Source organism: Poecilia reticulata, chromosome 7 (assembly GCF_904066995.2).
Source record: "Poecilia reticulata chromosome 7, P_reticulata-male-v2, whole genome shotgun sequence".
NCBI lineage: Eukaryota > Metazoa > Chordata > Actinopteri > Cyprinodontiformes > Poeciliidae > Poecilia > Poecilia reticulata.
Genome location: NC_088836.1, coordinates 17935130 through 17955233, shown reverse-complemented (window position 1 = coordinate 17955233; position 20104 = coordinate 17935130). Strand labels below are relative to the sequence as shown.

The 20104-nt window shown below is 40.3% G+C and overlaps 1 protein-coding gene across 15 annotated transcripts in view; it reads left to right on the top strand.

Annotated features, from left to right (window-relative positions):
• The window catches only part of nav1a (neuron navigator 1a), a 95933-nt gene that overhangs the window by 36847 nt on the left and 38982 nt on the right, over positions 1-20104 (top strand). For 10 of the 15 annotated variants that reach the window (XM_081609023.1, XM_081609021.1, XM_081609022.1 and 7 more), the window contains 2 exons: positions 6601-6703; positions 8317-8673. In XM_081609023.1, coding sequence (XP_081465149.1) covers positions 6601-6703; positions 8317-8673 — 460 coding nt within the window. The remainder of the gene's footprint in view (positions 1-6600; positions 6704-8316; positions 8674-20104) is intronic. The other 5 variants (XM_081609033.1, XM_081609034.1, XM_081609032.1 and 2 more) reach the window with 1 other exon arrangement.

Sequence of the window (20104 nt, the reverse complement as noted above, 5' to 3'; positions counted from 1 at the left end):
TTCTTCAAAGTTGTAGTCTAATGGAAAAAATATGAATAATAAAAAAAAAAATGTAATTTTGGGCAGAAATGAATGTATGCAGATCCAAAAATAGCCACTGTGCGATCTACATCTGCTCTGGCACCTGTTATAACATGTTTAGAGATAGTTTCTCCAAATCAAATATTTATCCAATCATTTTGTTCCCTTGTTTAGTATGTGCATCTGTAACACTTTAGTAGAGACACTGACTTGTTGTCATCACTTCCCCTGTGTGACCCACCACCTCGTTAAGAGTCGAGGCGAGTGCAGGCTGTGTGTCTGACATGTGCGAGGAAAGCTGCAGCTGCTTGAAGAGCATTGTGAAAAATAGTTCCACAGGAAGGAACCCTCTTGAACAAAAACACACCCAAGCATTGCCACACATTTTGCTCTGCCTGAGCCGGTCAGGTTATTTAGTATGTAAGCATTGTGCATGGATGTGCTTGGAGAAAAAACAAAAAAACTAGCTTATGGATAAATGTAGATGGTGATGATAATCTCTTTTGTTGTAACACTATCCAAATCGACATGGCCTTATGTTAAAAAATGTCTTGTTCCTAACCCGACAGTACCATCCTTTGAAGCAACGGTTGCCACAAAGTGTTTGCATTAACTGGCAGTGAGCTTTTAATGCAGGATGATTTTTGGCTACTCTTCTAAAAAAAAAAAGAGGTGAACAAAATTGATTTCTAATAGGGAGGTGTTCAATCATAAATAGCCTCAGATTTATATCCAGACCTTGACTTAAGCCACGCTCAAAACCTGTATTTTGATTTATGTTTAGAATGGGTTGGATTGGGTTAGATTTACTCATGCAGTTCTCTGGATCACTGCCCTGGTGAACAAGCTAAGAATACTGACGCTTGAAATCTTTTGTTGATGGCTGAATATATGTAATTACCTTCAGAGCTTTTTAATAGACAGCAGAATTTGTGGTTCTATGGCTTGAAAAGAGTTAACCTGATCCTGAAGCACCAAAACAACCCTGGACTATCATTCTAAAAACTAATGGGGACTAATGGGCATTTTATTTTGAAATACTGTTTGGTATTTGGTACAGACCTGAATGTTCCGGTTTAGTCTAATCAGTCCAGAGAATATTTTCTCAAAAGTCATGTCAATTGTCACAATGGTTTTTGGGAAATGTGAGAGGGGCCTTTATGATCTCTGGTCCCCAATGGTTTTGGTCTTGGAATTTGTTCAAGGATGCCATTTTTTGCCCACTCACTCTTAATTCTTTAAGGCTGACCTTAGCTAAGACAAATGAGGCATAGAATAGCTGCCATTCTATGTTTTTTTTTGTGATCTAAGGATGACATGTTGATTTACTCAAAGTATTTTTTTTTTTTTTTGCTTCACTGTTAACCATTGTTCTGTCTTTTGTTCGTTTACAAACAGTGGCTATTATTGTGATTTGTTGGTGTCCCAAAAGCATATAATTGATTTTACAACTCTGGACTTCGTTCTCATCTGTTCTTGAAATTATTCACACCAGGGGCTGATGTGTTGCTTTTTGAGATCGTTCAGAAATGAGAAGTGCTTTCGGGCAGAGTTTGGTAAGATCCTTATCGTCATTTCATGAAAGTAAACTTGTCTTAAGTCATTTAAAGCCTCCTTATCTTACCCCTTCCCATAAGCGGATAGCACAGTGGGTTTTAAGCAGATAGAGCTGTAGCTAAGGAGATATGCCAAGTGTATTTTAAGTATATATGCTTGTGTTTGTGTCCACATTTGGAGAGCTAGGTTTTGGCAGCAGCACAACCTGGCCTGAGGAGATTTAGATTTGAAGGTTTAACTTGTGGATTTGTTTCTTTTTTTTAATCCACATTCAGATTTGTGATCGGGATGTCTCAATTATAACTGCCCAAAACTCTGCAGCTGTGCTTCGAAGGCTCCTGGATAAGGATTTCCAATTTTAAATGGATTCCACATTCACTGGGTCACTAGTATACTGTCCTTCTCTTGGCCATGTACACGCTTAAACCTTCTGTCATGGCAAGACCTCTGCATCATTTATGGCTAACAACTGTTTAAATTTAATGCACACAGATGCTGCTGTTTGTCCTGATGCACTCATTAGCTGGTCTTGTTGGATATCAGAGGATATCATCAAATGCTCCAATATCCTGTTTCTACATCTTGGTTTAGCAGAGGAACGTCAGTGTGCGTTTCCGTGCGTCGATGTGCAGTCAGTGTGTGTTTGCTACTCCCCTCCAGATGAGCAGGAATCGCTGTATTTTGTAATGCTTCCTGTTTTGCAAGCTGTCTGAGGTCAGCTGACAGCTGCAGTGCTAGGCAGAGACAAAACAAACAGAAAAGCAGGAAGCAGGAATATTTTAGCTATGGTTTTGTCGTACAAGAAAAAAAACATAATTAATGAATGCATCATAGCTGTTTGCTATCATTTTGAAACAGAAATAACACACCAGTTGTTGTGTGTCACTGGAGTGGAATACTGTAATGCCTGTTTTTGTAGCTCACAAACTCTCACTTCCCTTGTGAAAAATGTAAAAAAGTATGTGGAAGGAGGTGCAGGTGCTGCAGAGCGAAGCTGAGCTGCAGCCATCTATCATGCAGTAAGTGCTGCTGTGGCCTGAGGACGGAGCTGCTGTGACTCTAACATATGTGCACACACACACGCAGACAGGACATGGACAGATAACCTCCGGAGGGAAGGAGGGAAAGAATAGAAATGGGGGCCATTACTCATCCTTTCATTCATATTCAACAAAAAATAATATCTTTCTGACGAGGGACACACACCCACACCCACACACACCCGCACACACACGCACGCATACATACACACACACATGTTCTTGCACAGGTAAGAAAATGTCATGCCACTTTAAAAAAAAAGAAAAAAAGATGAGTTTCACAAGGACAGAAGCCATTAGTACATCTTTGGGGAGTTTGTTTCTAATGGAGAGGAGATTCGAGTCAAACCAGAGGAAGCTAAGTAGGCATTTTCTCGCTTTTACTTTCCCACATGCTCTTTCTGCTAGCCACAAAATGAAGTACTTCACCTCTTTTTTTTATTCCCATCTGCTTCACAAATGACACAACATCTTCAGTTGGAATGTCCTGATCAAGGCATTTTGTAATAAATGGGATCAGGTTTCCTGAAAAACCCAGCTTCCAATACCTGCTGTTGCTAGCATATAACACTAGCCTGAGAGCCATGCTGCCATTTTTCCTCAGCCAGTTTTTGAAAACATTATTGTGAACCTAGATTCATTAATGCGCAGCCATGTATTTGTACAATATGTGACAGTGCACAACGTACCAAGGGATACATGTACCCTTTGTTTCAAACACAGCAGACTACAATGAAGAGTACAACCATGTTAAAAACTGAAGTTAAAGTGGACGTCAAAAGAAACACAGACATGTCCTTCTGGTGTTTTATGAAATTTGTTTATACAGATTAACTAATGTCATACATCCATATAAAATAAAGAACTCATCATCAAAGTGGCACATCAAAATGTGAGCAACACAGAGAATTTCGCTAGTGTTATTTCTCATTTTGTTGAGTATTCCAGACATTTAATAAGACTTTCTATGTATTTTTCCTTTACCTGATAATGCTGGAAAAAAAAGTTTTTTGTTCACAGACAAAAAAAAAATTCCCTCAAAAAATAAATACAGCAGAATGTCTCCCATTATTTCCAATAAAGTTGATAAAGAAAATATTTTTCTTGTAATATTTTTTCTGAAGTCTGCCCGGCATTGGCGCATGCTATTAAAAATCAAAGAAAGCTAGTAAATAACTTGGTACTCATTCCTGTTGAAGCATTGCTTCTGTCTTCATTGAAAAGCAAAAGAAAACAAAATCTTCCTCACGTCACGAGTCGTGTTACCTGACAGTTGGTATTGCAGACAAATTAAATGTTGTCCAAATAGAAATAATTCAAATAAAACAGGCTGATGTACTTCCAAGTAAAAGTGAGACAAGTCTCTTCAAATGCCACTTGAGTTTATTTATTTATTTTTGTTTTCTCTTTTGCCTTGAAAGCATTCTTCCATTAGGATGCACAGACAGCCCTGGAGAACCTGCCTGCACTTACAAGGGCACTCTCACTCCAACATGCTGACTCTCAATTCAACAGTCTGAGTTGTCCATTAAGAAAGGCACCTTAGCAGGTTTCTTAGAGCCTCTGTGGAGCTTCGTCTTGTATATGTGTATGAATCCAGAAGAGACGGGTGGAAACATTGTGCCAGCACATGCAGACGGGCACAGAAATACTTCCACACAGCAGAGAGAAACTCAGTTTAAACCAGATCAGTATAAATCATCTGCACCCCAGGGGAGCTGCTAGGATTTGACAGGGATATTTGCATCCCTAATTCTCTCACTAGCACCCTCCCCACCTCGCTTTACATGCCAGCTGGGGCCACCGGGACCAGAGCACGGGCGGGACAGGAAGAGTCTCACAGACATGTAATCACAAACCCACTCGTACGTCTACACGGAGGATCACACACAATAACGCAGACCATAGCTAATCAATTTGACAGCATTGTTAAACAAAGCTCCTATTTAGGGTAATTAGAATCGCACAATTAAAGCCCACATGCGTGTGTCACGCTTTGTCTGCGTTTGCGTGCGTTTCAGACGCTTTGTTCCAGATTAATCTCAATGTGATCACATTATCAAATCTGAACGTCCTTAAGCCGTGAAGAGTTTTTTTTTTGTTTGGTTCTGCTTTTATGGCCTGAATTTTCACGGTACGAGTCTTTGTCACATCCCCACTTTCCCATCTGGAAAAAAAAAAATAAAAATTTTGGGAGTTTTTATGTTTTCGGTCATCTGGTGTCTGTGGTGTGTGTGTATTTGAGTTGCACGTTTGGATTACAAAGTCATCGTGTTCGTTTTGTTCTTGATGTGCAGCCTGATCAATTTTATTTGTCACTTTTTTTTTTTGAGGACAAATCAATCCAGTTACATTTGGTCCAAGTATCTATTAGATTGTCTGTATCTTTGAAAGACAGGAGGCCAACTAACTATTCATATACAAATGTGTCCATCGGGTAAGTGTGCAGCTGTTGTTGAGATTGACACTTCCAGCACCTCGTTATTCTCCCTCCTCTCTCATTAGGATGACCTCTTACTCTTCTCCTCCTCATTAACCATCTGGGCTTCTTCGCAGGAGTGTTATTTAACATTCATTAGGCAAAACATTTTCCTGTTTTGGAGTTGTAGCCTCAAAATAAATCTTTATCGCCTTTGAGTTTGGTGCGATCTTTTTTCAAACATCGATCATGCAGCTAAGAAGAAGCTTGACTCCAGTTAGCTAGCTTAGTAGCTAGCTGACATTAGAAATAAATTACCGACGTAAAAATATGGAAAATGAAAATCGATGCTTTAAAATATTTTCTAAGAATGGGGAGATGACGGCCTTAAAGGGACCCCTTATTTATTTTGTTACTATTACTTAGCCACAGGAAAATGTGGCATTTTCCTGTGGCTAAGTAATAGGTTTTGTTGTGCAGGTTTGGGAGTCAGCTGGCTTGGACTAATAGTCTATTGAACTCAACCTCAGGGATAAACAGACAGCCCTGTATCTGACCCTCATAACACTTCTGTTTCCACCATCTCATTTCACATAAACATACTCTGGAGAGTTGAGGCAAGCAGGGGTGAAGGTTAAACGATGCAGCACAGGTGTCCTGATTAGTTCCTACCTAAAAGATATGCTTTTGTGATAGTATTAAAATCTAGAAACAGTCATAACAATCTTTCTTGAAAGAAAACAAAAGTTATATCTGAACATTAGAGCTTTTGCTTTAGAACTGTGTCATAGCGTTTTGTTATTTTAATGGCTCTATGTGTTTTTTTGTTTTTTTCACCTATATTATTTTCATCTAATCCATCCCTGCTTGCGGCCAGTTTGAGGACAGGCTCACCCACTCCCTCATGTTACTGTAAATCATTAATCTATGTGGTTCTGTTTGAGCAGATTGCAACCGATTTAAAAGGGGTGGCACAGAATCCAGTGTGTCTGCTACTGAGGCTATTTCAGGATAGATTTTGGTTTAGTCCACCATGGATAGAAGTGGCAGAATGCTCAGACTGTTCAGGGAAAGTGAAATCCATACATCCATCCAGGCAGATGACAAAACTGTTTGGTTGGAACTGATATGGGCTAAGGTTTTTCTTCTATCTTTTTAATCTGTTTCATGATTTGTTTATTTTTGCTCTGCTCCTGTTTAGAAAAATACCTGTTCACACTGCTGGAAAAAGTGTTAATCAAGTCTGAATGTTTTCACATTTTACATTATGAAGCATATTTTACATGAACAGTTCAACTTCACAATAATAATAATATTACACTACTCTGTGTTGGTAATGTTTGTTATAATGTGACAAAATGTGCAAAAGATTCAAGGGAATGAGAACCATTATTACCCATAGAGCTACCTGAGAGTTTTGGCTACAAGGCACACGTATTAAACATGTCACTGTCTGTTCAAGGTGTTCCCTTAGGCTGAATAAGGATGTCATATTCTGTCATATTTGGTGTTATGTCACTCATCCTCTTCATACATGTAATTGGGAGTTTTGCACCCTTGCAGATCCAGAGTCTCAAAGGAAAAGGACGGTGCAAAATGTGCTGGACCTTCGTCAGAACCTGGAGGAAACCATGACCAGCCTGAGAGGGGTTCAGCTCAGCCACAGGTCAGCCGCTCAAAAACCCCAGAACACACGCACTCGCACACACGTGCAGATGCACAAACTAATGGGAAAAGAATGCTAAAAATGAAACGCACACACCAGAACTTTGACATTTCAACCATAGTGTTGCATAAGGTGGTGAGCAGCCTGTGGGAAACGCAGATCAATATAAATTTCCCCATTTGACCTACAGCAGTCAGTCTGTCACCCTCATCTTGCAGTGAGTCTTGTTTGAATTGTTGTTGCAAAATATAATTAATTAAAAAATGACCTCAAAGCTAGTCTTTCCTTTGAACGGTTGAAAGAGTTGTATCTCGACAAGCGTCGATCCTTGGACTGATTGAATTTAAGTGTGTCGGGACGTCCTTTTCCTTCCATTGGCTCCTGTGCCAGTTTCAGTGTTTAATGTGTCCTTGTCCTTCAGAGCTTCCCTTCCATCCGTTCGTCTTTGCATTCCTCCAGTATGCATCCTTTCCCTGTCCCTCAGCGGGAGCACTCCACGTGTAGAGCAGCTCAGCAGATGGTTCCCTGCTGGAATACATTTCCTCTACTGTTCATATTTTTATTGCACTGTGATAACCTTTAGTCAGCAAATACCGACTTTGCTTTAAGACCCAAAGTCTGCCTCCGAAAGTTTCATGTGCAAATAGGATGTCATATATCCTGTGTGAACTGGAGATTTGTATTTATTAAACAAAAGGATTCCCCCGAAAAGCTAATTAGTGCATTTCACATCATTTACCTTCTATTTCATAACCATGTAACACACAAAAAAGGCTTTTAAAACCCATTCCAACAAGAGAATCGTTGCTTCTGTTTAGCCATGTGGCCTTTCATTCAGAAATGTTTTACAGTATTTTTTACGAGGACGTTTCTGTATCCTGCAGGCGAGATAAATTTTAATGCAGCGGGCAAATGCAAATGCCGTGACACAGCGTGAGCGCTTGTAACTTTTAATATGCTAATTCTCATCATTCTCAGACCAGGCACTAAGTAGTGATGTGCTGTGCCATACTGCTTTGGCACACAGTGAGTTTTTACTGATGCTCATGTTTGTGGACACATACAAAATGTTTCCTGGCATAAAATGATTGTGACACGGTGTGCAGTTATCACACTCAGTGTTGAGCCATATGAAGGCATGTTTGCTGACAGGAAAACGGCAACAAAAACCTGTTCATTATGCCTCTGCGTGTGGAATTATTCTAAGGTGAGCTCAAAGCAAACACATATGCACAGCAGAATAATCCCTAAGCCTTTTAAAGCCAATACAAAGCATCTTATAGTGAGGTTTGGATGAGAAGGGGATACATCCTCCGCAACGGGAAGAAATCATGAGTCTCTGGTAGGTGGAAGATGTTTATTTTTAAATACAGAGAGTTTCAGCAATATCATAGTAGCCATTGTTACAACAATGGCTAGTGGGGATCCAAATAAAAGATCTCCATCATCTCAGTTCCACAGAGGACTTCATGTCCACAGTACAAATACATTACCTGACAAAACATCAGCCAATCAAGGTTGTGTACTCACGATGTGTTGGGATGCTGAGCTCTCATCAGGACAGATGAGTAAATTAATCAACTTTTTGACCTTTTCGCTTGTCTCCCATCCAGCAGCTGTGTGGAGGGGACCATAAACTATGACAGCGATGAAGCCGCAGCCTTCTCAATCTCTAGCCTCTCCAACCGCTCCTCTCCTCTGTCGTGGCGCCACGGCCAAGCAAGCCCCCGTCTGCAGGCTGGCGACGCCCCATCCACGGGAAGCGCCCCATCTGACGTTCCCCTCCGCCTCAGCCAGAACTCACGTATCCACCTCATAGAAGACTTGGAGGATTCGGATCCATCTCTCCTGAAGGGAGATTACCTCAGTGACAGCGATCTTGGGGGAAAGAATCCGAACGACGACTACGAAGACGATTGCGATGACGACGATGATGACGATGACGACGATATTGACGACTTAGAGAACGGGTGAGTGTTTGCTCTTTAGTTTTAAAAGCCCGTTTCTAACCGCACCTCTTTGTTTTGACCATAAATAATGAAGCAGGACCATGTAGTTCCTGTAACAAATCACAGTCCCACCACCCTCTCTTGCTTGTTTTTCATGTCAGATGTTTCCCCTGCTCAAATTTGAGAGCAGCCCTCTGGCAGCATCAGGGAATGTTGTCACCATTTCCATGGCCCCATGGAGAGATCCTCCCATTATTGAGCTGGCTGGGGTTGCTAACAGGCTTCCACACGGAGCAACCTGCTGAACAAGCTAGAACATAGAAATCTTTAGCAAACTGGTAACTAATTCACATCCACAGTCGGATAAATATGTCCTGATTTAATCTCAAACAAGATTCAGTTGTATTCATTTGTCGGTCTGGATGTTGACTACCATAACATTGTGACCTGAAAAAGTGAACATTTTTTCAGAGCCTAATCACTAGAATAGGTCACAAGAGGATAAATCACCATGATAGCTGCTTTGGTTGGAACACATATAAGAATAATATCTCCATCAATACTGCACCAATCAGAGGCAAGTCTGCCAACGTTTCTATGCCTCACGTCTCCTACAATAGACAGAAGTTAAGAGCTTGAAAGCGTAAAACAAAATAACTATACTGTAATACATTGCGCCTGCCTGGCGGCTACTACTTAAGTTTTCTCCTTTGACTACTAATGATGAAATGTATGATTTGATATTCTGTTCCAGAAATAGTTGGTCTGAAACATCAAAAAGTTTCAAATGGTGAAGGAATGACCAGCACCATTAAATAAAGTCTAGTTATGTGTTGTAGCAGTCTGAGTAATTGGCTAGCATCCCTTTATAGAAAAAAAAAGATTCTGGATAAACTGTGAATATTTTCCCTGCAGATTCAAGTTTCACCATGAAGACTGGTGTGACATGTTAGCTTGTTCATGGTGTGTTTGCTGTTCAGAGAAAAGATCCGCTTTTTGAGTTCTCCACCAATCAAAGCCAGTCAAAAAAAAAATCAAATTTCAGTCACTTTTTAATAAACCACCCATTCGTTCTCCATTCAAGAGACAGCAGAAAACACTGGAGAGATCTTCAGTCCATCCCAGGACAACACACAGACACACAGAACAAACAAACAAGCACACACACACACACACACACACACACACACACACACACACACACACACACACACACACACACACACACACACACACACACACACACTTTTACTCCTGAGAACAATTAAAAGTAACCACTGGACTGAAGAAGCCAAACTATCCAAAGAGAACCCACACAGTTGCAGGTAAAACATACAAACTTCATAGAAAGGCTGGGTTTTAAACCCACAACTTGCAAACTTCTACTCCACCATTAAGCCTGCACTTCTAGTCACTACCGAATAAAGACAGTATAGTTTTAGGAGATCTGCTGAAAATGATCTAAGCTGTGCTCCCTCGGTGATCTTTCAGTACTTGCTCAAAATGTACGATTCTGCATTTTTTCACACGACTTTAGAAGCAGAGTCATGTTTCAGTGACCGACTCTGAGGACGCCGAACAAAAACACAATATCTCATTGTGAGCTTGGATTCTGGCTGCGTGTTTGTCAGCTGCAGTCAGAGTTCGTCCAAGCAAACTGGGAAAAAAAAAAGCCCCTTTCAGGCCACAACTCAACATCTCCACGGTAATCACAAAAATGCACCCCCAGTCACAGTAAAAACAGTTGCAACACACATAGTTTAAACCCCTGTAGAGGTGCTTTGTTGCAGGTCACCAATAAGGTTATACAAAGTTTCTTTGAGGAGGCCAAACCACTAGGCCAATGTTCTACAAGGGAAAGAAAAAGAGTTTTGGACAGAGAAATGTCAAACAGCGTTATAAACAGATTGACAGGCCGGGAGACGAAAGGAAAACACATCTACTTTTATCTCTCTTTTTGTTCTGTTTAAGGGAAATTTATGACTGAGATTGTCATAGATTCGCTTAGAGGGTACTCATCTTTGGTCTAAAGTGCAATATTATTGCAAGTACATTACATATTTATACAACTGGCATTTATTAAAGTCAAAATAGAGTTGGGAATCTGAGCAATTTCCCAAAGTTGTAACTTTTTTTGCATGTTTTACCACAAAAACATCCACTTCTGAATGCTGTTTGGTTAGTAGTTTATGCATTTTATTGCTTGAAGTTTGTCTTGTAAAACCGCACATAAAGAGCTAAATAGTGTCCTAATTTTGTGCCTTAACTCATATATGTTTCCCACTAGAGGGCAGACTGGTGCTGCCGTTCCCCCGTTCCCTGATGAGGTCCCTCCTCCCTGACAAATTGTCTGGGTGCATTCCTGTTGAATCCTCTCCATTTGCGCATAATTTATTGCATATCCTGCTTCATCATGCATTCAGACACCAGCAGCATCGTACACAGGTCACCGTACTCTTCCACATCTCATCTCGGTATATATTATACATAGGATTTCCCTCAATGCATAATTCATTTCTTTGTCAGGGTAATTCATACCTTCTCGCTTTGTGTTGAAAGGGAAATTATATGGAGGGCAAATTATGTGAGTTTGTCAATAAACAGAGCTTTGATTTGACTTAGTACTCACCATGACTCACTAAAGTTAAGACATGACTCACACTCACATGCAGAGGTAAACTTACTGTGACTATAACATGACCGGACTCCGCACAGACCCCTCTCACACACAGCCTGAGTCACGATTCCTTCTACCAGTTATTAGTTTCTTTTCTTTTTTTGAAGTCAGGACCTCAACTTAAGACAAATTCTTCCTCCATCTGGATCCAGGAACCTCCACAGTCCGTCACGCACTCTTATTCACATACGAGTCATTTTTACCGGGAAACATTGACAGGGTAGAGTATTACAAGATTCCTTTGTTTATGTCTGGGAACTTGAAGAATATTATGTTTAAAAAAAAAATGTTACATTGTGTTCACAAAGTATCCATTATGAATGCGGAGCTTTTGTAAAAGGAAATGCTTAAAAGTCAGAAAATATGTAAGTGCAAGGGAAGCTTTCTTATTAAGACAGAGTAAATGTGAACAAACAAAAAGAATAACTATTTTAGACTTTATGAAGAAAAGTTGTCAACATTTGGTCTCCAGAGTGAATCAGAACTTAAGACAACATACCGGTGAAGCATTTTTATTATTTCAGGAAGAGCAATACGATCCTCCAATGCTCATCTAATCTGTCTAATACATCGATCGGTAGAATCTAATGCAGTTGAAGATGGCACAAAAAATTCTGTATGCAAATTAGGCACTGAATGCATTTGGATGGTAACACAGACCTCAAGCCAGATAAAAGAGAAATCTGGAATTGCTCAACACGTAGCCACCCAAATTGCTCAGCTGAGTTAAACACCACAACCTTTTGGTTTCAGTCCCAGTAACATTCTCTAAAAGCACACCGAGGTACAAGCTTACCTAATCAACCCTTAGATGTGAACAAAATGATCCATTATAAGTTCATGGCTGTGTGTTTATGGAGGAATAATGTTTTGAAAGAGGATAATAGAAAGGGTAAAAACCTTAATTCCACAGGAAAACACAGGTTTGTTTAATGAACAAGATAACATTAATTGTCTGTGATTCAGTTTTGCAAACCATGCATGTAATTTTGTTTCAGTGCTCCTGCAAATTGTTTGTAGCATGGCTTGTTAGGGGTGTGGTAGATGTAAAATCACAGATGGTTCACGAACCATCTGTTTAGTTAAGTTTAGTCAAGGACTAAGATACAGATCATTTGTACTGCCTCGAGCAGGAGCCTGAGCTGTTTTGTAGGGACGAGACTGGGCGTTCTCTGTTTTTAATGTACCTCATTCATTAACGGAAATTTCAGTGTAATGTCACAAAGAATAATCACCGAAATTACCATTTAAAAAAAATCTCTTATGTGGGTGAAGGTGGTTTTGAAATAGCCATAGGTGATGATATTTTGCTTATTTTTGCAAATTTTTTTGTGTATATTTTTTGAGAAGCTGCAAGATTTAGTGATTATTGCTTCCACTGTGAGATGACGGCATGTTTATGTTCTGGTTAAACCTCCACTTGCAACAGCCTGACTCAAATACTTAAATAAATATAGGAAAAAATAACATGGCACATTAGGTCATCACAAATGAATAAGTGGAATGGTCTGTGGGAGTGTATGAAGCACACAAAAACAACATTTCCACCAAAATTTCAAAGGCAACCTGAGAGATTTCCCCACTGCTTAGAGGAGTCCCAGTGATACCAGGAGCTACTCTCTGTAGGTCCAGGTGTGTCATATGCCACTGATGTCGGCCTTGAGCCCGAAGAGCAAAAAATACAGACCACCTACTGGTGGGGTCATCACCCAACACACACCACACCCACTGAAATCCACTTGGTTGTAACAAACACTATTGATTTACAATTGTTGTTGTTCGAATGTTGATCAGAGGCTTTACATACACACATCCAAAGGTCAAATATACCATGAGCGTGTGGCTAATTTTCTGCCCCGATAGCTGCAGACGCTTTAGCTCATGGATGGAAGAGCACTCATCCCCGACACCAGGGAGCAAGACAGGTCGGTTCACTGCACTAAGTGCCTGAATTATGAGAGCATTTGTTGTGGAGCAGGACAAACATACACATTCACATTCAGAGACACAAACACGACTCCCTGAAGCAGAGTCTGGTTGGTGAAGTGTGTGCATGCGGTGCCACATACAGTACTTCGTAGAAATAGCAGAACTGAGCTGGTTTATGTTATGTGTCAGTGCTGCACTGTATAGAGAAGTGAAACAGAAGTAAGCTTTTTTTGTTTTGTTTTTTAGTCTTCAACTGACGTGTTCTGAAAATAGTGGTGCCTGGAATAAGTTTAGACATCATCGGCAGGTTATTTTGGCCTTGTGACCAAATATGATTGAATTAAACGTTCAAGCTTTTTTTAGTTGAGTAACTTTTTGTCTTGGTTATGTTTAAATCTTACCTTTAGTGTTCTAAGATCATTGATTCCATTAAACTTGTGTTACATGCACATGCGGTTGTGTTTGTGTAGGAACAAAGTGTGTTCCTACACAAACACAACGGTGAGGTCGATACTCTGACCCCACCTACTGGCCAAACTAGCAAGACTCTCCTCTCGGACACCGTTATAAGTTTAATGGTTTCACTGGTAATAAGCTGGTGAGAGACTTGCTGCAAACCTGCTCACAGTGTGACTTTCATGTAGGTTTTCTCTCATCTGTGATCTTTGAACTTTGACTCCTTCCGCAGTCAAGTTACAGACCACCTCCATTACAAAAACAGCACAGCCCACTCCCACACTCTGAATGTTATTATAACTAAGGTTGTAATCAGACTGTGCCGTTACGACATAGGCCAGTAATCAAATCTAAATCACATTTAAAATAAAGGCTACACGTGCTTTGATTTCTTTAAGCTGAAGCTGACGTTTCACATAGTGAGATCAAACTCCCAACCATAACTCTTTCTAACATCTTCTGTCATCTCTATTTAAGAAAAGGCTGTCATTTTGTTTATGGCAAACTGATTTCCATGCTTGTGTGCAACTGTCTGTCAGAGGTAGTACGGTTTGCATGAAATGTTGATGAGAGGCAGACTGGGATGTGGTTCAGGGGGGTAAAGATGGGTTATGTGTCGTATACCTGCTCCTCTCTGGGAACTCTCTGCCTCTGTGTGCCACTCTATTGGCTCTGTCTGCTCAGTGTGGCGTGTAATCAATTACTTTTGCTGTCATTGCTAAAAGAACTCGACTCAATGGGGAAGACCGCGTTGCCTTTGTTCCAGCACGTGTGGACCCAAACAGTAGAGCGAACACCCATGAAGAACACACACACACACACACACACGCACAGATACACTAAAAGCTTTTTAAATTTTTTTTATTAGCCGATTAAAGGAGTCTCACATCATCACTTGCGCGTATAAACAAAGTCATATGGAGATTTCTTTGTCACCAACTATGGCACCCTGCCTTCCATATAAAGCGAGTTCATTTTAAACTGGCTAAGCATGAAAGTAGCACTTTTGCAGCATGATAATGTCACCATATGTAGCTCATATAAAAATGCTGAGTGTGCATTTAACTCTACCGTTCATCTGTCAGACTTTTTTTTTTTTCAGCGATGATGTAACCAGCTCCAGCTATAGCAGCAGGAGGTCTTTGACAAACACTAATGACATTAATCTGTTTGTCTGCTACAGCGGCACACACAGACACACGCATTCGCACATACACTCGGCCATTTTCTGAAACACTGTTGGTGATTTAATGAAGATTAAGATGTGGGGATTCAGAGGGATGTTCACGATAATCTATTCATTTGTCCATCAATGGACAAATAACCGAGTTGTAGGTTCAACAGGTCATGGATGGTAACCTGGATAACCCTTGAAAAATACATTTTATTTCAAGTCACTTGCTAGTGAATTAATGGATAAATAACAGATAAAAAAATCCCTCTCCCTCACTTTAAGCTCATTGTAGGGGGTGCCAGTGGATTCTCAGGCATATTAAGTCACTCTAGTGGATTCTGTATGAGAGTTTCACCTAATGGATCTGACCCTTTGTCTTCACAAACAGACAAATAGGCAAGGTGAAATATAAGACGGCTCTCCGATAATTCCAAGGTTTTATATTTCAGGACATAAAAAAGTCTGGTTCTTACTAGTGCTTAAAATTAGTTGAATATGTCCCCAAAAGAACAATTGTGCATGTTATTGTACACCATGTCATTAAAAGAAGTTTGCGAAGACTAAACGCACCTAATGATTCAATACCAGTAGAACCACTTTTGGCCACGACTATGCAAAGAAAACATATGTACCTAAAGAGGAGGACCTAATAGAGTTGTGTGTACTCTAAATTCTTTACCGCCGTTTGCCATTGGCAGACATTTGTTTCAGTAAACCTCGGAGCATTTTGCAGTTTTATTATGTACGTATATGAAGTTGTCCTGTTGTGAAACCCAGTTTAAGTAAAACCCCGGTTCTCTCATTTGCGCTGGACTCTCTGAGGATTCAGAAGCTGGATCTTCCCAGTTCCCAGTCACGCTCGAATTGAGTGTGACATTGTTCCCACATCTGAGCTTCTGAGGTTTAAAAATGCACCATCGGTTCTAGAACACACTGAAATTGTTGGAATCTACGATCCTATCGTTCTGATGCACCAGAAAGTTACTCTGGGGTGAAAAGCAGCTTTTTTGGGTTGTTTCTTGCAATTTTCCAAGTCCAACACGTAATGCCATGTTTTGTTTTGTTTTCTAGAGAAAAGGACCTTCCTCTGACAACTTTTCTGATAACATTTATTGTGCTGAGACAAGACAAGTTTTGCATTTATTGTTTGAGTGTTTTTTTTAAAGTCACTGAGCGGTAGAGATAATGTGCTGAGTCATCAATAACTGAGAAGAGTGGAAAGAGATTGTGAATATTTTCCTTTGATGAATTAACTTTCTCACAGTATCTCAAACTGTTTAAATGCTTCATAAGACATTGTAATGTCATTGTCTTTAACTTTATTTTTATTTAAATGAGAAATAACAGAATATGTCACACACTGATTTTGGGGCTGTATTTGACCTTTTTTAAGAGTTAGTTTTGTGCTATATTATTCATTGCATGAAATCTGAGAATTTATTATCAGATGTGTTTCCTTTTTCCTACCGAAATATTAATGTCCACGTTATCTTCTGTAAGTAGATGGAAGAAGACGCGACTTGTACTCCCGGGATGTATTTAGTTTGACCACATTCCATCTTATGATTGTGAAACGAGCTGTTGAGCAACAAACACGTGTTCTGGACTGCAGCTTGGGAACTGCATTTAAAACTATTCTCACAATTTTATTTGGAAGGCAAGAAAACTTTGGAGGAAATTTTGGCTACAAGAAAAAAGTAATGTGCATAAAGATATTTGGACAGCACTTCGTATTCCTTCTCAAAGCTCTGTGCAAAAATATTTTGTCATGGTAGAATGCGTTTTTTTTTCTTTTTTCTTTTTTTATTATTTTATTTTACTTTACCTGCCTGCCTGTTCTCTGCCAAAAAAGAAAAAAGTGTGTTTTTTTTGTTTTGTTTAGTTTTTTTTTTTTCCATTTGAGTCCTAGGGACTGTTGCTTAGGTACCCCCTTCTTCATCGCTCATGCTGAGCCGTGGTAAATCCTTATGGGGACGCTATGGCATAATCCCCCATAATCCCTGGCTTCCTCTCATGGCAGGGTTTTGAAAAGCGCTAGAGAACTCAAGGACATCTTGAGTTTTTGGGAGGCAGAGGGTGTGTGTGTTGGGGAGAGGAGGTCCAGGACCCCCACAAAGTTCAGAAGGATGTGTTTCGGTGTCAACAATCTATGCAAAAGAAAAGAACTGCATGGGACAGTGTTGGCAAGTGAGTTCATCTCTTTCATTTTACAGAGGTCAGAATGTCACAGCTTTTGGCCGATGAGTAAACCCGACCCTTTTCCTTGAAGGATAGAGACAAATCTTCATCTTCCTGGAACTGTTTTTGATTTGTGTTATTTTCCTTCCTTTCGATGGAATCACACTTGACCTACAGCGGGAGAGGAAAGGGTACTATGACCTGAAAACAACAGCCGGCAGTGAACATGACACTAAACCAACAAGCTTAGATATGAACCAATGGACCTGACATCATTCAGTCAACAAACCTTTTTGTTTGAGTCTTCTCTGAGGGGAACATGTCATGAAGAGCTCAACAAAGAAATTCTGATTGGGGAATTCACACTTTACCAATAGCTTTCTGCCATTCCTCTCTCTTGCATAAGAAGGTCCTGGTTTCAAAAACCTGCCTGCTCACTTTCTGCATGGAGTTTGCAAGTTCTCCTCGTGGATTCTCTCCAGGTACTCCGGCTTCCTCCCATAGTCCAAAAACACAAGTGTTAAGTCAGTCCATCACTCTAAATGACTTATTTACTCTAAACAAAATTTTAAAAACATAGTTTTCATGTTGCCTTTTTATATATTTATGTTTGAAATGTCTTCATTGCAAGTAAAGTAGAACCAAAGTCAGATTCCTTGTTTGTTTCCTAAACTTGGCTAGTAAAGATGCTTCTTATTTTCAAAGAACTACCAATACATTGGAGAGCTTATTCTAAAAGTTTGCACAGATTTGATGAAAACTGGATTGCATCTCTTGAGGTTTGTGATCAGAACTTCCAGTGCGATTTCATTCTGACTTTTTTTATTTTGACCTAAATCTTGTTTTCAGTGTGAGACTTGTGCTTCTCGTAGTTTATTTAGGATCAAGTTCTGTTTCTAAAGGTTTGGTTCCCAAAGTAAAACATATCCTTCCCTACCCAAGCCCACTATACACACACACGCACACACACGCATACACATGTTATACCCTCTCTTTAAGCTTGCGCTCACTGTTTTACACTCTCTTACGGCTATGCTGCATTCAGAGAACATGCTGAGTTCATATATAGGGGGTAAATTAAACTCTGCAGTTTACAAAAAAGATCTTTGGAAGCCTTGAAAGCTTTGCATCGAAGCCCCTTTAAATCAACCCTACCTATGTGCCAACACACACATGTACACATGCAATTTTAACGGCAAACTCCAAGTCTTGGATTCCTAACAGCGGGGTGTGACGGGGGTGTTTGATGCGCATAAGAATCGCCCCTGCTTTCCTCCCATTGACTCCCACCGTGCTATTCTCTGGAGCCGTTTCAACATTCGTCACACACTTTTCCTTCTGCCCCCCTGCCATCATCCTCCCTTCCTGTTCTCCCCATTACATTATTCCTTAATCTTATCCTTTCAAGCATGTGCGGCACTGAAAATTCTCTCGTTAGCAGACTTTAGGTCGAACCGGCTGCAGAAACCTCTTGAGCAGCATTTGAACTTTTTGGGCTCTTTCTCCTTTAAGAAGGAAAGCATCTTTGAAGTCAAGTCCCACCGCTCCTTGTTCTAAACAGAATAAAACCTTTCACGAAGTTATTCTTCCCTTTTCACTCAATGTAAATAAGACTCTTTTTGTGGCACTGACATGGAGGGTCCCTCAATCAACCACAAGAGTATTTCTTTAGACACGCTTGGAAGAGAGCACTCAAAAATACTTTTGGTAGCAGGAACTTTGAAACCACTTTTAGTGTTCCAACCCTGAGTATGAAGCTGCAAGAGCTGCTCAGTTTGTAAGAGAGTTTTCTGGCCTGAGTTTGGGGGGTAGGAGGGAGTTCTGGTTAGTTGGGTAACATTCATTCCCACAAAGCAAGATGAAGGTTTGTCAGTAAATGTACTCTGGAGCTGTTTAGTGGCAGTAGACTAAACGATTCTCTCAGAAGTCCTTCTTACGGTCATGTCATCCAACCACAATAAAAAGCCCATTGGTATTTAAATGTTCGAAATACAAAAAGAAATGTTGAATATGCTCTGATGCTGTTTTGAGTGGGACGGTGCTTTTTCAGTGTGCTGGCACGAGGAAAGGTTTGGCATTCATCGCCAACAATGTAATCACATTGACGGTCTTGTCAGGTTGGGCTCACTTCTACAGGACTCTGCTTTGGTATTTCTGATCCCTGCAAACACAACTTGAGTCAGCTGTGCCATAAGATGGTGTTTTGAAATAGATTGTATTTTTTTATACCATTTCTTAGGTATGGTTTCTTACAGCTCTACAAAAAAAAAAATGGAATGCAAGAAGAAAAAAAAAGACCTGTGGATATCTGTTTGCATATTCCCCCTAAAGAGTTTTCTGTTTCCTTGCATACCTCTCTTCTTTCAGGTACGTGTGAGCGCCACAAGTCTGCCAAAGTCCTTGTCCAACTAGCTGAAACATGCAGAAAAGTGATATTTTCGACAGCCTGAATGTTTCACACGATCACGGCCTGCTCAAGGCTAAGCGGAATATTTACGGCATGACACGAAGCCTTGGAAACATCGACTGTAAAAACAGGTTGGCATTATAGCTCATGTGCTGTCCCGTCTTGTATATGGGCGTCTCTGATGCTGTCACGGGTATGACTAGATGAAGCCACGAGGCATATCACAATAAGACGGTGTCTCAATGACAGAATGATGTGGCTTTAATTAATAGATCAACCTGTCATGGTATGTATTCACCTTTTCTTGGCTGGCACAACCTTCAAAGCTCAGTCATATTTGTAGCTATTGGCAGAGCGCTAAACCAGCTGGAGCGTTGGAACAAGCTCAAATCGAGAAATGAAATCCAATGAAAACCCCCACGACACTGAAGTCTGTTTGGCAAACCTTTTATTACCTTTTATCGTTTCTGCAATTCCTAGCGGCAAACTTTATTGATTACATGCACAAATTTGATCACATTCCAGGTGAAAAATCACACAACAAACTTTTATTCTGCCTTCTTTGAAGCGACAGATAAAAACACGGCATTTTATTTCCACCTTTTCGGCAGTAGGAAACTGTAGACACTTT